The sequence below is a fragment of the Bos indicus x Bos taurus genome, chromosome 10, assembly GCF_003369695.1.
Source record: "Bos indicus x Bos taurus breed Angus x Brahman F1 hybrid chromosome 10, Bos_hybrid_MaternalHap_v2.0, whole genome shotgun sequence".
Lineage (NCBI taxonomy): Eukaryota > Metazoa > Chordata > Mammalia > Artiodactyla > Bovidae > Bos > Bos indicus x Bos taurus.
This window is the reverse complement of record NC_040085.1, coordinates 30,243,095-30,262,124: the sequence shown is the minus strand read 5'-3', so window position 1 is coordinate 30,262,124 and position 19,030 is coordinate 30,243,095. Positions and strand designations below refer to the sequence as shown.

At 47.6% G+C, this 19,030-nt stretch overlaps 1 protein-coding gene across 4 annotated transcripts; it reads left to right on the top strand.

Moving 5' to 3' along the window:
* Positions 1 to 3,705: 3,705 nt before the first annotated feature.
* On the top strand, positions 3,706 to 19,025 carry RMDN3 (regulator of microtubule dynamics 3). Of its 4 annotated transcripts, none has more exons than XM_027553547.1 (13): positions 3,706 to 3,807; positions 4,192 to 4,385; positions 6,207 to 6,453; positions 6,869 to 7,012; positions 11,325 to 11,613; positions 12,474 to 12,576; positions 15,539 to 15,599; positions 16,804 to 16,879; positions 17,043 to 17,120; positions 17,358 to 17,456; positions 17,728 to 17,781; positions 17,914 to 17,994; positions 18,299 to 19,025. In XM_027553547.1, exons 2-13 carry the CDS (start codon positions 4,199 to 4,201, stop codon positions 18,350 to 18,352), a joined length of 1,473 nt encoding a protein of 490 aa, XP_027409348.1. In that variant the 5' UTR covers positions 3,706 to 3,807; positions 4,192 to 4,198; the 3' UTR covers positions 18,353 to 19,025. The 4 variants fall into 4 exon arrangements, with proteins under 4 accessions (XP_027409348.1, XP_027409350.1, XP_027409347.1 ...); XM_027553549.1 differs by having other exon boundaries at positions 3,707 to 3,807; positions 6,264 to 6,453; XM_027553546.1 differs by having other exon boundaries at positions 3,753 to 3,949.
* The last annotated feature ends 5 nt before the right edge of the window (positions 19,026 to 19,030 follow it).

The following is a 19,030-nucleotide window of genomic DNA, read 5'->3' as shown; positions in this document are numbered from 1 at the left end:
GACAGGGATTTGGGGTGTGCTCTACTCTCTCAGGCTGGCCTGTGGAGGGGTGGGGAGGAAACAGGAGGGCAGACTATCTCAGACTGCCAGGGATTTATTAAATTTGCAAAACTGGTCTGCAGATGCAGCATAAGATAGAGTACTCCATCCAGAATCACCTACCCCAATGCTGATTGCCCTAGCAGAGGCATGCACACCAGATAATATCTTTAATATCCAGGAGGAAATGAATTCCCCTACTTGGTTTTCCCATCTGGCTTCACCTCTTGCCACAATCAGTTTATCTGGCAGATCTTCCTCCCCTATAAAAGGAGAAGAAATTGTTCTTCTACTACTCAGCTTTTCATTATGAAAATCAAACTGTGTCCACAGGGTTAACAGAGGCTTATGACTAGCAAATTATTACCTTGTTTTACAGAACAATAGATAAGAAACAACTTGTTAAAAACCCCCTCTGCTTGTAAACTCCCTTCACTGATTAAGCTAGCTTTTGTTTTTAAAGCTAGCTTTAATTTGTTTTTTTTTTTTTTTTTCTCTCTCTAATTTCATACCCTTCAAACATCACATAGCCTGGGTAATATATCACAAGACTCCTTAACCACCCCTACAGATAACACCTTTGAAGTGTGGGTCGCTATAGCAACGGGAGCTCAAGTTGTTTCTTGGGAACTTGGAATCAGTTCATGTTCTGTTCAAGCTGGCTAAGACTGGCTGGGACCACTGAGCCTAAAACTGGGTCCACACAAGTGTCCAATGAACAGCCTTTTGACATAAGAGGGTCAAAACTCCACCATCAGATCATGCTAAGCGCCTGCATTTTTAAACATACATCCCATGAAGAAGCGTATAACCCAGATATGGCCACACAGAACACCATTTACCTTACCTTTTCCTATCTCTAATCACCTTCCCCCATGCCTAAGATCACCCTGTTTCTTTTCTTTTTTTTTTTTTTTTAACTTTGGCTGTGCTAGCTCTTGTTGTGGCAGGTGGGATTCTCCAGTTGTGATTAGAGGGGCTTAGTTGCTCCCCGGCATGTGGAATCTTAGTTCACCCACCAAGGATTAAATCCATGTCCCCAGCATTGGAAGGTGGAGTCTTAACACTGTACCACCAGGGAAGTCCCCTACCCTGTTTCTTTATATCTCAAGTCTTCAGAGAGGCGGATCTGAGATTTGTTCTCCTGTCCCCTGGCTTGGCTGCCTTGGTAATGAATTCTTTTTCTGCTGCAAACCTCTGTGTCTTAGCATTTGACTTGCCATGCTTTGGGCAAACAAATTTGGTTTGGTAACAAAAGCATTATCAATGTGGCAGGGGCTGGATATTCATCATTCCTTATTTCCTTCCTTCCTCCGTGCAGCTTTTATGGATGGTCTTTGTATTAGAGCTGTGCTAGGCATAGGGAATGGATCAGGCATGAACTCCATCCTGGAAAAGTAAGCAGTCCAGTGGGTAGAGAGTCTAGAAAGCAAATATTTATAGAACCAATTGTAATACAGGTAACCAGGCCTCAAAGGCAAAGAAAGAAAATATTAATTCCACTAAGGAATTAATTAATTAAACAGGTTTTTATTCCCTCCAAAGTAAAAATACTCAGTTTTTTCTTATTACAGAAGAAATACATGCTTATTTCAGAAAAATGAGGAAAAATACGGAAAAGATATTAAAAGCATTCCTTTCTCACCACCAAGACAACATACTTAATCTCTTAGCGTATCGCAAGAGGTACTAATACTAATGAAACTGAATCCTTAAAAATGAGTAGCTGGAAAAAAAAAATCAGTAGCAGATATTGGTGAAGTTTTTTATTTAAAGGACTTCACCACAACCTCTGGAATTTTTTATTTATTTTTGGCTGCATTGGGTCTTCATTGCTTTGTGAGGGCTTTCGCTAGTTGTGGTGAGCAGGAGCTGTTCTCTAGTGCAGGCTCAGAAGTTGTTGCACAGGGCTTGGCTGCTCTGCGGCATGTGGAATCTTCCTGGACCAGGAACTGAACCCATGTCTCCTGCATTGGCAGGCGGATTCTTAACCACTGGCCCACTTAAGGAAGTCCCAAATGTACTGCTATATGTGTAAAATATCTCACAATTAAAAAGTAAATAAATATAATATCTAGTCAAGGATTTGGGAGGACTGGTTTAGATATTTTGACTCCCACTAAACTAAAATTTAACTTTTAAGAAATGCTGACAATAAAATTAGAACCATAATCCATAAAAAAATCTTGTCTTTAATTTTTTTCAAATATTTATTTATTATTTTTGGCTGCATCTTGTCTTCACTGGGGATCTTTCCCTAAGATGCGTGGGCTCTGTAGTTTTGGTGTGCAGGCTTAGTTGCCCTGAAGGCATGTGGGATCTTAAGACGTTCACTGGCCAGGGATGGAACCTATGTCTCCTGCATTGGAAGGCAGATTCTTAATCACTGGACCACCAGGGAAGTCCCTATGTGTTGTTTGCTTTTTAAGTAATTAATTAATTTTTGACTTATACTGCAGGGCTTGTGGGATCTTAGTTCCCCATGCAGGGGTAGAACCTGAGCCCCCAGCAGTGGAAGCACAGAGTCCTAACAACTGGACTGCAGATGATTCTCTTCTTTTTAGTTTCTAAAACTACAAGTTGCATAAAATCATAGGATCAAAATAGATTTATAAAAGTACAGTTCACAGGTGGTAGAAAAAAATGATTAAAACAAAATCTGAAATGCTATCAAACAGAGATCAACCCAAGTTTCAGCCTCATGCAAACATTTAAAATGTTATCATTAGAGGAATGAATTTAATGAATTTAATTTTCATTCTGGATATTAAAAAGAGTTTTTATAAGCCTGTCCCTGTTTAATGTTACAACAATTTAAGGTTTAAGATTTTTTTAAATGATGGGGTGTGCATCTTTTTCAGATGTCAGCTGGCAGAAGCTGGCCCTGGGGACTCAGGGCCTGTTGTGGATAACCAACAACTTAACCTGTTTTAACTTGAATTGCCAAAGGCACTATTGTGTTGAGCTTAGTAAACGATTTGAGTAAAAATACGTAAACAAATTGAGCTGAAATCAAATAAAGTCTGAGTTTTGACCGAGGGTTAAGGAAAGGTGGAGAGAGGTGGCGTTTTCCAGGTAGGGGTTCAAGACAGAAAGAGCAGCAGTGGAAAAGGTAGAAACGTTGGGTATTAGGAGCATATTCCGGGAACACTAAGTAACCTGGTGTGATTGAGGGGAAATGGAACCTCAGCTGTAACCTGGTGTGATTGGAGGGAGATGGAACCTCAGCTGGCCAGACCACGGAGTTACTGCTCTGAGCATCCACTCCAGGCAGTCTCTCAGCTTTCCCCTGTTTGTGCGTGCTAAGTCGCTCAGTCGTGTCCGATTCTGTGCGACACTATGGGCGGTAGCCCGCCAGGCTCCTCTGTCCATGGGATTCTTCAGGCAAGAATACTGGAGTGGATTGCCATGCCCTGTTCCAGGGGATCTTCCTGACCCAGGGATCGAACCCGCGTCTCTTACATCTCCTGCATTGGCAGGCAGGTTTTTTAACACTAGCGGCGCCAGCTGGGAAGCCCTGGTCACTTTTACTCGCCTTCTAACCCATTCTCGATTCGCCTTTCCAGATCTCTGCTGGCTCCGCCCCCCTGGTAGTGCCTGTGGCCCCGCCCCCTAGGGAAAAACCTGGCCACGAGGTGGAGTCTCGAAGGGCTGCTCACCCCCGCCTTCTTATAGGCGCGCGAGGCTGCTAGTTGGCACCGTTTGATGACGTCACGGTCATTGACAGAGAAGCCGCGGCCTTCGCCACAGTAGCTAGCGGTAGTAAGAGTGAGTTGAGGTCCAGACAGGCTGGGGCGCCTTCAAAGGGCGCGGCGGAAAGGCCAGGGTTTTGTAGCCAGGGCGGCGGGTTTGTGGTCTGCAGTGTCGTGAGGCTGGGGGGTGGATTTGGAAGCCCATCGACCTGACTCCGGTATCAGGCTTAGGGGGCGTGTTGGAGGGGAGGCTGCGAAGGGCCGAGTGGGCGGCGTGGTAGTCAGGCCTGGGGGCTAGCAGAAACCTTAAGGTCGGGACTAGGGTGAGGGTGGCGAATGCTCGGGGTCTGGGCAGGGAGATTATCTTACAGGGTTCGGCTTTGGCGATGGGTGGACCACACTCACGAATCTCTCTCCCTTCCTTCGCCCGCTTGCTCCTGGTGGCTCACGCGGGCTGCAGGTGTAGCATGTCTAGTCTGGGGACCTTGGGTGGCGCCCGCGCCGGGCTAGGACTGTTGCTGGGCACCGCCGCGGGCCTTGGATTCCTATGTGCCCTTTATAGCCAGCGGTGGAAACGGACCCAGCGCCGCGGCCAGAGCCAGAGTCAGTCCAACTCTCTGGACTACACGCAGACTTCAGAGCCTGGACGCCAAGGTAGGAGCGGGGCTATTGAGGCCTCAGTGACTGTTGAGGGGGTGGGCTTGGGGTCGGGGCTGCTTGTAGCAGAACCTGCGGGACAGGACAACAGGAAAAACTAGGCGGGTGGGTGCGGGGCCCGAGAGTTTCAAGTTTGGGGAAAGTTTATCGAAAAGGAAAAGCAGTCTTCCTCTTCTGTCGTCTTTTTCCTGTGATCCCAGGAAAGTATATAGTGAAAAGGCTTAGCTTTCACTTTTAGTTCTGGCCGCAGAAGTGCTGTGTATGTATTAAAGTTACTTGCTTAGTGTGGTTGAGGTGTTTAATAAGTAAAGGTCCGAAAGAAAGTAAAAAGAGAATAGTCTTGGAGAAATTAAAATCTTTTGAGGCTTATGTATTAAATTAGGTTAATATTAACATTCGAAGACACCTTGGAGACTATATAGTTCAAGGTTTTGTTTTTTTAAATCCTTCTTATGAGTAAGTTGAGATTGAAAAAAGTTGTGTAACTTTCCCAAGGCTGTCACAGAGCAAGTAAGTGGCAGGATTGGGCTTGGTCACCTGGTCCTGTGGACTTCCCACAGCATGGGGCCGGGAGTGCACTTACTGCAGTTGAAGCTGAATATGGCTGGGAGCCAGACACAAATGGTTAGTACTTTCAGTTTTGGAAAACTTTAATGTTAACCCATTAGAGCAAAGCATCTAGGGCTCGTCCAAACTACTCCCCTCATGTGTGTGTGTGATAGAAGAGGGTTCAAGTCATCTTGCCTCATGTTCATTGGAAACACATGTTTCCTCTGATGACCAAATGCCAGTTAGTTTTTGAAGAGTCTTAAGAGTTTTCACCTTAGATTGAAATTGTTTGTCAGCATTTTAATAAGCTGGTAGTAAGAGCGCTGCAAGTGTGCTTGCCCTTCCTTTCTTTTCCTTGTATTTTGTTTGTTGGTTTGTAATTTCTCAGCTGTAATCTTTCTTCTACTGAGGTTGGGAGGTGGTAGCCACATTCCCAGGGATCTTTCTTGCTTTACATACTGGAACATTGTTGGGTCTGTACAGTAATCCAGCCTTTATTGTTACTAGATTTCCTCTAACAGCTTTATGCTTGCTTGGACTGTGCGTCCTGCCTTTCTGGTTTCTCTCCTGTTTTTACATTTCCCAGTCCACTTGTCTTAGGTATCCGTTTTCTAGCATTTTAGAATTTACTTAGAGCTCAATTCAGGGCTTGGTGATGATGTTTTTTCCCAGTGGGGTTTGGGTGGGTTTTTCCTGGTGTACCTTTTCTCTCAGTAACTGCCCCTGTTTACCTTGCCACTCTCTGATAATACTAAATGAAGCTCTTGAGAGGAAAGAGTGTTCTTTGCTATTCTTTGTAAAGTGCAAGATCAGAATTTGAGTGAGCTCAGTTTCAGTTTTGCTGTGTGGTAAGGATTGACTGCCTGGGATTTGGGCAGCAGGGCAGCTATCCTGCCTTCTAGGTATCGCACTCTTGCGAGAGCATTCTACATTATCTGCCAAGGTGTACAGTGCTCATGAAGGGCCCTGGGTGCAAGGTTTTTGGAACAAAGGGCTCTTGTGGACTTTTTTGTTTTTTTCCCTTTGGCCATGCTTGCAAGATCTTAGTCCCCTAGCCGGGGATTGAACCTGGACCCTTGGTAGTGAAAGCATGGAATCTTAGCCACTAAACCACCAGAGAATTCCCTGGAGAGCTCTCGTTTAAAGATTGGGACCTTGATTTTTTTTTTTTCCCGGTTTGTTACCTGGGACTTGTGAATATCTGACCCTCAAAGATCTTTATAAATTGAACTCCAGTGAGAAGTAAGAGTTCTTGAGTTCTGGGTGCAGGATCTTCTCGTCCCTCTAGCCCACGGGCATCGCTGTCTCCTGTCCTCCGTCCTCCAGTCAGGCCGTTGCGGGCAGCCCCGGGTGAGGCTGGTGATGCTGCAGTGCTCTCAAGCCTTCCACGAGGACAGGAGGTGGTACTGGACCGCCTGGAGTTCGTGCTGACCAGCCTGGTGGCGCTGCGGCGGGAGGTAGAAGAGCTGAGGAGCAGCCTGCAGGGGCTTGCTGGGCAGATTGTGGGGGAGGTCCGGTGAGTATTGCAGCCTTCCTTGCTGCCTTGGCCCCTGCACCCTAGCTTTTCCTCGCCCCGACAGCTTTCTCAGCCTTTGTTGTCTGTCTGTAAGGACACAGCCAGTTTTCTGGCTTCTCACCTCTCTGGCAGGGAAGCCATGTGCTTGATTCCTTGCCTTACCTGAGTTCTTGCTGCCTTTGGGCCCTCAGGGTCTATTGCAGCAGCTGAAATACTTTGTCCTGTTTAACCTGGTCTGCTCTGTAGGCTGGGTCCCGCCAGCTGCCCTTCTTGCTCTCCTGAGGGCAGAGACCCCAGAGTTTCTCTGCTTTGGGCCCTTTAATGAGCAGCAGTAGTAAGAGGCTCCCTCATGGTGAGGGGAAAGGCAGGCTGGAAGGGCCTAATGGCACCCTCTGGAAAGGAGCTTACTTTTCAGATCACATATGGAAGAGAACCAGAAAGTGGCTCGGCGGCGAAGGTTCCCATTTGCCCGGGAGAGGAGTGACTCTACCGGCTCCAGCTCTGTCTACTTCACGGCTGCCTCAGGAGCCACGTTCACGGATGCCGAGAGTGAAGGCGGGTGAGTCATGTCTCCTGGAGACAGCTGTGGCTTCAGCCAGGTTACATTGTGTAAAAGTAATGTTCAGAATGAAAAGTTCACACCAAGCTGCTGTAAATAATTTTTAGAACAAGGTAAGGATATAAACAAATGAAATACAAAACAGTTGAAATAAGAAAAACCATCCACCACATGTCATCCGGACAGATGGGAATGTCTAACAGCAGTTAGTGTTTGCATCTGTTATTTTTCTCAGAGTAGGTTTGCTTTTTACCTAGTTATTAGATCCTTTATTTTTGTTTTATTGTAACGTCGGTTGGGTGGTTTCCTGTTATCAGGAGGACTTTGTAAGCTTTGTCTTAACGGCCGTATTTCCTTCACTGAGTGACTGGGCCAGGTCTACAGAGCTGTCTAAGCGCTAAGCACGCTCCCTCCCTCGGGAAGTTCTCTTCCCACAGGGAGATCCGCTTGTGCGCCCTCGCCCTGTTCACAGGTGGGCGGTGACTCACCTGAGTAACTGGTGGGCCAGCAGGTCTGGCCATAGGCCTTACTGTGAGACAGGGCTGCAGGCAGGAGTCTGGTGGAACGCCCAGGTTGGTCAGGCTGAGGGCTTTTTGGTTTTAAACCACGGGTGCCATTTTGAAATTTCCATCCCACGGATGGAGTCTGAATGAACATCTTCGTTGCAGTGCTGTTAATAGCAGCGTCTGCCCGTGTCTGCTTCAAGGCCGCCATCCAGGTGGCCCACGTGGGGTCTAGAGGCTGGTCTCTCTTTGTGGCCTTTGCTGACCTTTCTCCCCCTTCAAAGAAGAGGCTGGTGTAGTGAGCAGTCAGGCCTGTCCTTTCAGGGCAGAACGACTGGTGTAGCTCCAAACATACACATGGAAACCAGAAGCTAAACCAGTCATTCATGATCTTTGCAGCATGTCCCTCTTCAGCTGAAACACTTCATAATATTAACCAGTTTATTCCTCCTTTGTGACAGACAGGTGGGAAGCACTTCAGAGGTATTTCCTTAGTCTCACAAAGGAGAGAGAGGAGCATCTCTTAAGGAGCATTTCTAAGCAACCCAAGGAAGCCAGTTACTTGACATTTGAACTTTATGAGTGTGGAACATAAGGACAGGTCACAGCTCTGCCCAAGACTAGGATAATAGAACTCAAACCCCTTCATGATGATTTTAAGAAATTGTACAGGCTTCTGGGGGCAGCACGAGCCAGAGTGATTAACCAGGGAAGTTTATGGGTGCTTCGTAGCTTAGGGTGCTCACTGGGGCTCCCAAAGCCATACAGGGCAGGACAGGGCTGCCAGCTGCCTGTAGCAGCTGGAGAGAAAGGGTGGCTTCCTTAATAACAGCTCCAGCAGGCTTAGCCTTATGACCGATCCTGTGGCATGTGGAAGCCGATGGTCGTGCATGGTGCAAGACTGGTTTAGCCGACTGCTCTCAGGAGCAATGGCCGTGGTGAATCATTCATTTGGTCATGGTCAAGGAGACCAAGCCTTGGGAATGGCTTATTATTTTTTTTAAATTTTATTTTATTTTTAAACTTTACAGTATTGTATTGGTTTTGCCAAATATCGAAATGAATCCGCCACAGGTATACATGTGTTCCCCATCCTGAACCCTCCTCCCTCCTCCTTCCCCATACCATCCCTCTGGGTCATCCCACTGCACCAGCCCCAAGCATCCAGTATCGTGCATCGAACCTGGACTGGCGACTTGTTCCATATATGATATTGGGAATGGCTTTAAACCTGTGGGCCCTGGGGAAGGAGAGCTTCTTTGAGGGATGAAAGAATAAGACTATTTGATGGACAGCTCTGCGCCACTGAAAGCTGTGTTCTCGCTTTCTTCCAAATAAAACAGTTCCCAGGGGATCAGCTGAATATGCCAGAGTCCGAATCACTGGGTGGGTCAGTGAGCTTGTTCCCAGAGCCTTGTTGCAAATGCAGCTTTACTTCCCTCCTTGCAAAACCCAACTCGCCCTAATACCAGCTCCCCTGGCAAACCTGCCCAGGCATTCCAGCCAGGAGCCACTGCCGGCAGCCTCATTGCCACTCCTCCTTGGGTGTTTGCTTATCACCTCATTCCTCTTGGTCTTATCTTCCCCGCCACTGTGGGGTCAGGGCCCAGGCCTGCTTGTCTTTGCCTCAGCTCAGCACCTCTTATGGGGCTTAGCAGTTGGAGGAAAGAAATGTAATTGCTGGGAGGGCTGTGTGTGTAAGAGTCCTTGATCCCTGACGCGGGGGCTCTCCTTAAGGAGCAGAGTTGGCCTCCTTGCCTCAAGGGAGCCTGGAGTCCTTGCTCCACAGTGGGAACAGTGTGTCTAGCTTGAGTGCACAGGACTAAAGGACCTTTTCAGAGGTCTGTACTCATCTCAAAAGCTGCCGGGCATGTTGAACAAAAGGGTCACCACTTTTTCTCTGGTGGATTTCACCAGCAGCTGGGTATGTGGTCCAAGAAATGTGGGAGAATGCTGCGATACCAGCTGTCACTGGGTGGCAGCAAGGTCCCCCGACCTCTCCTTTTCCTTGCCCATGTGAACTCCCCGGCCTTTACGGCCTAGAGCGATCACAGCACTGAAGGACCTTCCTCCCTGCTTCCTTCCCTGGAGACTGCGCTCAGGCAGGATGAGAGCAGGGGTCTCTCCCCATATGCTGAGGCAGCCTTCAGCTGAGCAGGGAATGAGTGGGGTCTCCTGTTCTTTTTGCAACATGAAGTGATGAGACTCAAGCTTGCACCTGCCAAAAATTCATTTACTCATTTTGCCTCTGGGCCTGGTTGGGCTGAGTAGGGGCACTGGTAGCCACTGATTTGACTTTCTGGATGGGGCAGGTTATTGTCTAAGCCTAGGAGCCTAAGAGAGTTTCTCTAGGCTGCCCCTGTGTGGTCTTGCTCACCACCACCCAGGTTGGTTGTGAAATCTGATACCACTTGTCCTTGTCCCTTTTTTTTACTGCAAATTGCTTGAGGGGGGAGATACTTCTATAACCTCTTTAAAAAGCAAGGTTAAGAAGGTTTTAAATATTTTCCAATTTCTTGTAATAGATGTTTCTGGAGCCCCTTTGTTAAATGCATCTGAAAGCTCCTCTATAAAGAAATAGGATGGGTGGACTGGACCCCAGGTCTGGTTACTCACTTGGTCCCTGTCCTCTCTGGCTTTGCAGACGAGGAGGACAGCACTTGGACCTGCAGTACTCAGCCCCCTTGACCTTAGGCTATCTTGTTGTGACTTTGTTTGTGTCTCTCCTTTGGGTCTGATTTGCTCCAGCCACAGGGATCCTACCTCTCTTTTATTTCAGGACGGAGGAAGGCTTATCCTTAAGTGACTCAAGGATCTTCCCTGTGTCTTGGAACCTGCTAGCTCAGACAGAACCTGCTTTTCCTTCACTCAGCCTGGGGGCTCTTTGGTGTCTGGTTGTGACCCCTCGAAGCCTTATCTTCTGCTCTGCTCAGTTTTTGTCTGACTCAGTTGGCAGTTGGAGAAAACAGTATCATTAGCTGCTGGTGGAGGCAAAGATCCAGGAGAAACAGTGGATGCAATCAGAGTTGAGCTCCCCAGGAGACACCTGGATGGCAGCCCCACAGACACCTTCCTAAGGGATTGCTTGCATCTTCGGCCTTTCTTGCTTCCAGCTGCAGCCCTCCCCTGCTCCCCCCACCAGTTCCCAAGGTTTCCAAGGGCTACTCCTGTTGTGGTTGAGGTTTGGTTACTGACTTGGGACAGAGGTATACATTGAATTGAGAAAGAAAATATGTATATCTGTGGCTACCCACAGCCACAGAGGCTGGCATCCACCCATGTTGGTTCTGGCAGGTGCATTTGGCTGATAAAGCAAAAATGATTGACAAACCCTTCCCCTCGTGAGCCATCGAGCTCCACCTACATCTGAAGGTTTTTATCTTAAACTTTTATTACTTTACTTATAAGAATATATGGTCCCTAAAGCAATCCCATCTAATACTAAAATATAGGGGGGATATTAATTCCTCTGCCCTGAGAGGTCTACTGACATTTTGTTGATACCTTTCTAGGCTTTCTCTGTTTTCTGGCAGACGTGGTGGTAGCTAAGCAGGGGCTTCTCATATCGGCCTCTGACTGTCACAGGGCTCCGAGTTGGTCATTCTTCCCCTCCCAGATCATTTTCCTGTGGTTCCCTAGGAAGCATTCTCTCAGGACTGAGTCCCCCCTCAGTGAGGGGCATGGCTCACGGTCAGTGCTGATGGCTGCAGCGCTGTGGAGAGCCCCTCTGTGGAGGAGGCTAGACCCCTGGTGGTCTGAGGTTAAGTAATCCCCTCCCTTGCCCTTGTCACTTTGTTTCCCCGCCACAGTTACACAACAGCCAATGCTGAGTCTGACTATGAGCGGGACTCTGAAAGGGAGAGTGACGGTGACGGTGAAGATGAAGTGAGCTGCGAGACCGTGAAGATGGGCAGAAAGGACTCCTTGGACCTGGAGGTGGAGGTGGCTTTGGGTCTGGAGCCTGAAGCCCCGGAGGCTGGAGGCTCCCCTGGCCAGGAAGATGTGATGCCGCTCCTGCAGCAGGCAGATGAGCTGCACCAGGGCAGTGAGCAGGGCAAGCGGGAGGGCTTCCAGCTGCTGCTCAACAACAAGCTGGTGGTGAGGCTCCAACGGCCCGTCTACCCTCCTTCCCCTGCTCACTCCCACGAGTATGTCAGTGACCCTGCCAGGTGACATGGGAAGGGAAATGAGGGTGACACGGCGAGTTTCTGCATCTACCCTCAGGGTCGTACACCCTTTTCCAAGGAGGCCAAGTGCTGCCCCTAGGGGCCTGTGTACTCCCTGCCCCAGCGCTTCCTCCCCCACCACCCCCTGGGTAGTTGGCTCTGGCTCTCAGCATAGGGAGAAATGTGGAAAGAACTGAAACTTTCCCCTTTTATTTCCCTGAGGCAGACCCACAGCTGCTTGCCCCATTTGAAGTTTTCATCACCAGTGACAAGTGTCTGGGTCACTCAATCACAGTTCCCTTCTCAAGTTCACTGCCAGAATTTATGCAGAAAGACTGAAGGCAGGAGAAGGGGACGACAGGATGAGATGGTTTGGTTCGGTGGCATCACCGACTTGATGGACATGAGTTTGAGTAGGCTCCGGGAGTTGGTGATGGACAGGGAAGCCTGGCGTGCTGCAGTCCATGGTGTCGCAGAGTTGGACGCGACTGAAGTGAACTGAGCTATAAATGCCCTCAGTTAGAATTTCCCTTTTCCTGGGCCTTGCCACATGCTCTTGCTGTGACTCATTACATGTTGGAGTTGGCCTTCCCTCCTCATAGCATTGGGAGGCCAGGAGGCACCCACTTTGTGGGTTGTGCAGTCTACTGACTAGAGATGATGTCACCACCTAACTGCAGGTGAGAGGCCATGTAGATGGCCTGATATCAGTGTTTACGACACAGAGAGAAGGTCAGGGCTCCAGTTCTCTGCAGCTGAGAAGGAGCCCTCATCCCTCTCTTTGGATTGCAGCATGGAAGCCGGCAGGACTTTCTCTGGCGCCTGGCCCGGGCCTACAGTGACATGTGTGAGCTTACCGAGGAGGCGAGTGAGAAGAGGTCCTATGCCCTAAGTGGTAAGTGCTGACAGCCTCCTGGTGCAGCTGACTGATTCTGAGGGTGGAGCCAGCCCAGTGGCTTGGGGCCTAGGGGACCCACCAAGACGCAGGCTATCAGGGCAGCTGGGGCTCAGGTACTCAGCAGGGACAGACTGGCTCCCAGAGACCCATTTCCTCCTGGAGACACAGAATAGTCTCTGCTTTTCTGCACGGTATGGGGCTTGAGTCACACAGGCATACGTGACTGTAGCACAGCTGGCCTTGAACATCAGTGATTTGAGCAGTGCAAGCACATACAGTCCGTGGTTGCTTGGGCCTGAGGATTTGTTGTTGCTTAGTTGCTAAGTTGTGTCGGACTCTGCAACTCCATGGACTGTAGCCTGCCAGGCTCCTGTCCATGGGATTTCCCAGGCAAGAACACTGGAGTTGCCATTTTCTTCTCCAGGGCATCTTTCTGACCCAGGGATTGAACCCTCGTCTCCTGTACTGGCAGGCAGATCCTCTACTGGTGAGCCAGAGGGCTGACTATGTTACACGTGGATTTCTGACTGGGCAGAGGGCCAGTAACCCCTGCATTGTTCAGGGTCATTTGTGGTTGTTTCATTAGCACTGTTCTTTGTCCTAATTCTTTAACTACAAAGGGCAAAACCTTTCTTAACCTGAGGAGGGTTTTTTTTTTTGCTGCTGTTTAAGACTCTAGTTTCAGTTATGGAGCCTGTGGGGCAGGTGTTTAAGAACATAATGAGTGGAGTACGTTTGGTGAGTGCCAGGAAGGAGTAGTTTGGGAGAATACCACTAGCCTACAAGCCCGTGGGGTCTACTAGCCAGCTCTGTTGTCAGAACCTGTCCCCGGGCATGTAGGGTGCATCTGACTCATGCCAGGTTCATGGCCTGTCCTCTACTGTCGTGAAGTTAAGACCCTTGAGATTTTAGAGACTGGTTTTACGGGCAAGATGTGTCCCGCCTAGCTACACAGCCTCTGAGTCAGGCACCGTCGGTGGACTTCCACATCTCGTAGTACAGCCTCGCAGACATTGAATTTTTGATAATGTAGAGTCTGACAGTACCTCAAGGTCGTCATTCTATAAACTGTTGTAGAATTCTGCCAATACAGAAAGGTCAGTTGAGCTGAATGTTTGATCTTTAGAAAAATCCCTGCAAGTTTTAACTGAAGGTGCTTAATTACTGTCTGTTTCTTTTCAAAAGTTTCTGCTACCTTTCCTGTGTTTCAGGTGAGGATTCTGATCAGCATTTGGGGCTGGTGTCTGGACTCTTGGTGGCAACAACCACCTTTCCTTTTCCTTTTGATCATCTCTTAGTACTAATAGCCAACGTGAACCCTGAAGGTGGAGATGGAGCAGTGGTTAGAGAAGCAGCTATGCCCACACTGGTATGGCTCCTTGTAGCACCCCCAGACAGATCTGTTCCTTCTGGAGGTCAGGGGACTATGGAGAGACTTTGAAGGCTCTGCTCTGTGATTCTAGCCTTTTAGGACCATTGTTGGTGGATCTAAAGTTCATTTTGTGTTGCCTCTAGAAGCTGGACCATCAGGAGGCTGCAGGAACTGGTTGCCTTATTCTTCACCGTTATTTCCCTAGTGAGTGAGTGCTTTGAAGCGGGCAGAGTAAAGTCCCCTAAAAGACAGTGTCCCTCAGTGGTAGAGCCACATGGTTCTGCTTGGATAGGGGAATTGTAGGGTTCTCACCTGTTCTCTTTAAATGTATTTGTTGCATATACAAAATTATACCATGATTACTATCACTTATACATGAGGAAACATTTCAGATTAGCCAGCCTATCACCTTAACACCTTAATTTTGTTCCATTCCCTGTGTTCCCTTTCAAGCCCTCACCATTGAAAATTTCTTTTTATTATTTCAAATTTTTATTATACAGTTGACTTAATAATGTTTCAGAGGTACAGCGAAGTTATTCAGTTATACATAGATATACTTTGCAGATTCTTTTCCATTATAGGTTATTACAAGATATTGAATATAGTTCTCTGCTACACAGTAGGTCCTTGTTGTTTATCTATTTAATATATAGTAGTTCATATCTGTTAATCTCGAATTCCAAATTTATCCCTCCCCTTTGGTAACTAGTTTGTTTTCTGAGTCTGTTTTGTAAATAAGTTCATTTGTATCATTTTTAAAAAATATGTTTCACACATAAGTGATGTATATTTGTCTTTCTTTGTCTTATTTATTTCACTTAGTATGATCTCTAGGTCTGTCCATGTTGCTAAAAATGGCATTATTTCATTCTCTTTTATGGAAGCCCTCTTCTAATCAGATGTCCCATTTCGCAGTGTTCTGTTTTCTCCAGTGCGTAGGTGTAACGGTTCTGATCTGGAGGGCTCCAGCTCCTTGATGTTCTAGGGGACCCTTGTCAAGAGCCTGCATGTGATTAGGCCTTGATTTCTGTTAGTTTTGGTGCCTGGAAAACTTGGGTAAGGACTACATGAAAGTCATCCTTGGTCAGATGCCAGGTCATTTGGCTCTAGTGAGGAGTTCTGGCCCAGAGCCATGGTTACTGTTCCTAGATCATGGTCCTCTTGAGAATCCAATCAAAGCTGTGGACCCTCTCAAGAAAATGGACTTATGCCTAATATTTCAGTGGGATTTCATGGACACCCTAAGGCCTATCCACAGACCCCAAATCAAAAACTCTCCAGGTAATGATCTACTAGGGCAACTGTGATTGCTTTCGAGTCCTTTTATATTTGCAGTGCTCTGAGCATGTCGGGTGGGTGTTGTATAGCTGGGACAGCTGATGACAGAGATAGGGAAAGCAAGGCAAAGTGGAAGTTATCCTTGAAAAGCTATTTGTATCTCTTCACTCTGCTCAAGTGCATAACTATTTATAAGTCCTGCTTGGGTGGGAACTGTGAGAGCTAGAGCAGACCATCCTCCCACAGCCTTTCCCGTGGAGGGGTCACGGGAGCCCGAGTCAACTCTGGATCACTTCTGTCTTACAGGAAAAGAAGAAGCTGAGGTCGCTCTGGAGAAGGGGAATGAGAATGCGGAGTGTCATCAGTGGTAATAACACCCTGCAGGGCCCCAGAAAGAGCCCAGCATGGGTTAGAGTGGAGCAGAGCCCTTTCTTTTCTCTGCCCTGGCCAAACAGGCATTTGCCAGAGGCACCAGGAGAGGAAGCTCTGGCCTTTATTTTCATATGTCCCAATCCTCCCCCAAGCCAGGGACCCAGGGGAGTTTCCTTCGGGAAGTGCCTTGGGAGTGAGACAAGGGAAGAGTAGTACAGCTTCCTGTTGAAACTTGGAGAAATGAGTAGCTTTCTTATGTCATCCCTGGCTTCAACCTTGAGGCTCCTGGCTCCTCAGGGAGGTTGGGACATTGGCCGTTCCCCTCTCCCATACAAGCTCTTCATTCCCCTAGCTGCGATCCCTGGCTGGTGGTGGACTTTGGCTTCTTCGCTTTGCTGGCATGAGGAAACATAGATGTGAGCTCACCCCCAGGAAGTTCAGCAGTCAGTATTAGTCCACAAAAGCATCAGCCCTGTTTGTGATCTCATGTGGGCAAAGTCCTGCCACCTTGTGTGGGTCAGGGCCAACCTGGAGGCCTGGTTCTAGCACCTCAGTTTTAGTCAGTGTTCCTTTTCCACTCCCTGCTGCTTTCTGTAACTCTGCCCTCAGATTGTGAGCTGGAGAGCCCTTGTTTCCCCATCTGTTGCTGAAACTTTGCAGTGCCTCTTTTTAGATGCCAGGTCACTGTTTCTTAGACCTTTGTTTTTAAAGACAGAAAATGGGAAGCTGGATGGCTTTGTTTCCCTGGGAGGGTGTGGAGGAGAGGGCTGAAATCGGAGGCCTTTTCTTCCTCTGCTTCTGTTGCTAATTTTAGAGTATCCCCTTCCCAAACAGCTTCCCAGTGACGTACCAACTAAGCAGACAGTGTATTCACGTTTCTTACACATTGATGCTGATTTTTAGAGACCTGCTTAAGTTTTTATGACAGCTATGGCTATACTGATCATGAGGGGACATTTGGATTGAGACCTTGTCTAAATTTTAAGTATAAAAGAGCCCACTTTTTGTACCCAGTGTACTTTGGGGAACTGTGAACCTACCACTGTATCTGCTAAAGAATATGAATTGGGACCATAGGTCTGTGAAAAGAGGAATTATGTACAGATGAAGTACTGGGCAGTGCCGTCAACCCTGGGTGGGAAGCCCCTTCCTGGCAGGGACGGTCCTCAGTCCTGAGCCTGCCGCTGCTCTCCCCCTAGGTATGCAGTGCTTTGTGGTCAGCTGGCTGAGCATGAGGGCATCCAGAGGCGCATCCAGAGTGGCTTTAGCTTCAAGGTGAGAAAGGCTTCTCTTCCTTCCCTGGTGCTGGTCTCGTGCAGATTACCTGCTCCAACCTAGCTCTCTGCAAAGGTGTTCCTACCCTACAGCTCTGTGACTTGCCTTTCTTCCCTTAGTAACTCTGCTCTCTGATGTTAACTTGTTTGTATTTCCGCTCTAGGAGCATGTGGACAAAGCCATTGCTCTCAAGCCAGAAAACCCCATGGCTCACTTTCTCCTCGGCAGGTGGTGCTACCAGGTGAGCTAGATTTCAGGGCTTGACACAAGGGCCCAAACTACCCTGAGACACTGATCACCGTGCAGTGAAGATCAGGTCACCTCAGCATGGTCTGGCTTATGTGTCCTTCCCTCCAGGCAGTCATGGGAGTGGTGACTGGATGCAGTCCTATTTGGCCCCTTTTCCTTTCAGTACAGAACATTTATTGTTCTTAAAGATACTTAAGTTTTTAGTTACACCTTGATCTTTTGATGGCAGGTCTCTCACCTGAGCTGGCTAGAAAAAAAAACTGCGACAGCCTTGAGTGAAAGCCCCCTTGGTGCTACTGTGCAGGATGCCCTCTCAAGCTTCCTAAAGGTATCAGGGAGGGAAGGGAAGGGTGGACAGCAGCCAGAAAGGCCGGGGTGACCTTGTTTTCCCTAAGGACATTAGTGTATTGGGAGGGGTTTCTGGTAGAGGGGAGTTTTATGTGTGCCTGTTCTGTGGAAAATGAGAAACCACTGGAAGGGCTTATTAAAAAAATGTAGACTCACTGAATCAATCTCCAGGTTGGATACTGAACTCTAATAAACTTTAGCCTGACTTGGATTTCGGAACCTCTTACTGAAATGCATTCTCCCTTCTCTAGGCTGAAGAACTACAGCCAGGATTTTCCAAAGCAGGAAGGATATATATTTGTAAGGTAAACTCATCTGCCCATTTCAACATAGATGAAATATATGTATGTTGATACTTTTTCTTGAAAACATACACTCATTCCCTTCTAGTCTCCTGGTGGTATTTCTCCCAGGTTTTCACTGTTGTCTCTTCTCAGTGCTACAAAGAACTAGGGAAAAACCCTGAAGCTAAAGAGTGGATGAAGTTGGCCCTGGAGCTGCCAAATGTCACTAAAGAGGTAATACTTAAGAGCTTTTCTAATACAGGGTTCTTTCACTGAGTCATTATGTGACTTTTCAGGAAAGAATGTCTTCCCGTGGTTCTTATTTCCCTCCAAAAGAGAGTCTGCACTTTGCATGTGGGATTTTTCGTATACATCTCACCTGGGGAGGAGACAGAGTTCGTAGGTTCCAGGTTGTCCTGGGAAAGTGGGAAAAAGACTGGTAATAGCAAGGAAGCAAAGGGCCCATTCTCAGGTACCAATGGTTTAGGAAATGTTGGCTTGGATTTAAAGTCCTAGTCTTATTCTCTTGTCTTCCTAGGATTCAGCTTTCCAGAAGGACCTGGAAGAATTGGAAGTAATTTTAGGAGAATAATCACATTTCAGTGGGCTTCATGACTCGAGGAAGGAAAAAAATTAAGTCTTTTCCCCTTAGGTCCTGCTTAGATCAGGAAACGGAGCAAGACTGCTTAAGGGAGTGTCTTGACTCCTAGGTCTGACTGCTGCTTGCTACAATTCCCCAATTTCTTCCTACTGGTTAATTTATTCTAATCCCTTACCTAATCTGAAATTGGGGAAGTACTTGAGACCTGGGTTTCTATTACTTTTTCCATAAAGTGAGTTCTCAAAAAATCAAGACTAGTATACACCTGCCCTAGGGTAGAGTGTGGATAAAACACTGGAGGCTCCCTTTCAACTGCTGCTGAGGTGGATGAACTCCAAAGAGCTATAGGAACAAAACACAGAATGTGTACTCTCTAATCTTTTTCACTGATTAATATTCAGAACCAAAATATATAGTCCTAAGATCACACACCCCAACCTACCAGGGCGGAAGGTCGGGGAGTCCATGGGTATTGCCTCTGCTCAATCTATCATGTGGATCGTAACTGTACTCCTGGGCTGAGCGCGGGACCACCTGACTTCCAGTGTCCTGGCAGCTTTTGGAACAGCAGTGCATAAGGCTTATGACTGAAAATGATGATCTGAAGAGTTGCCTGGAATATATTTTGGTACAAACTTGAAATAAATCCAAAATTTAAACTTAACTAGA

Excerpts from the sequence above, each read along its gene's own strand:
- RMDN3 (XM_027553547.1), top strand. The coding sequence starts at position 4,199 with ATGTCTAGTCTGGGGACCTTGGGTGGCGCCCGCGCCGGGCTAGGACTG. Across the intron at positions 6,454-6,868 it reads CAGATTGTGGGGGAGGTCCG|ATCACATATGGAAGAGAACC; the intron begins GTGAGTATTGCA and ends CTTACTTTTCAG. Across the intron at positions 11,614-12,473 it reads TGCTCAACAACAAGCTGGTG|CATGGAAGCCGGCAGGACTT; the intron begins GTGAGGCTCCAA and ends TTTGGATTGCAG.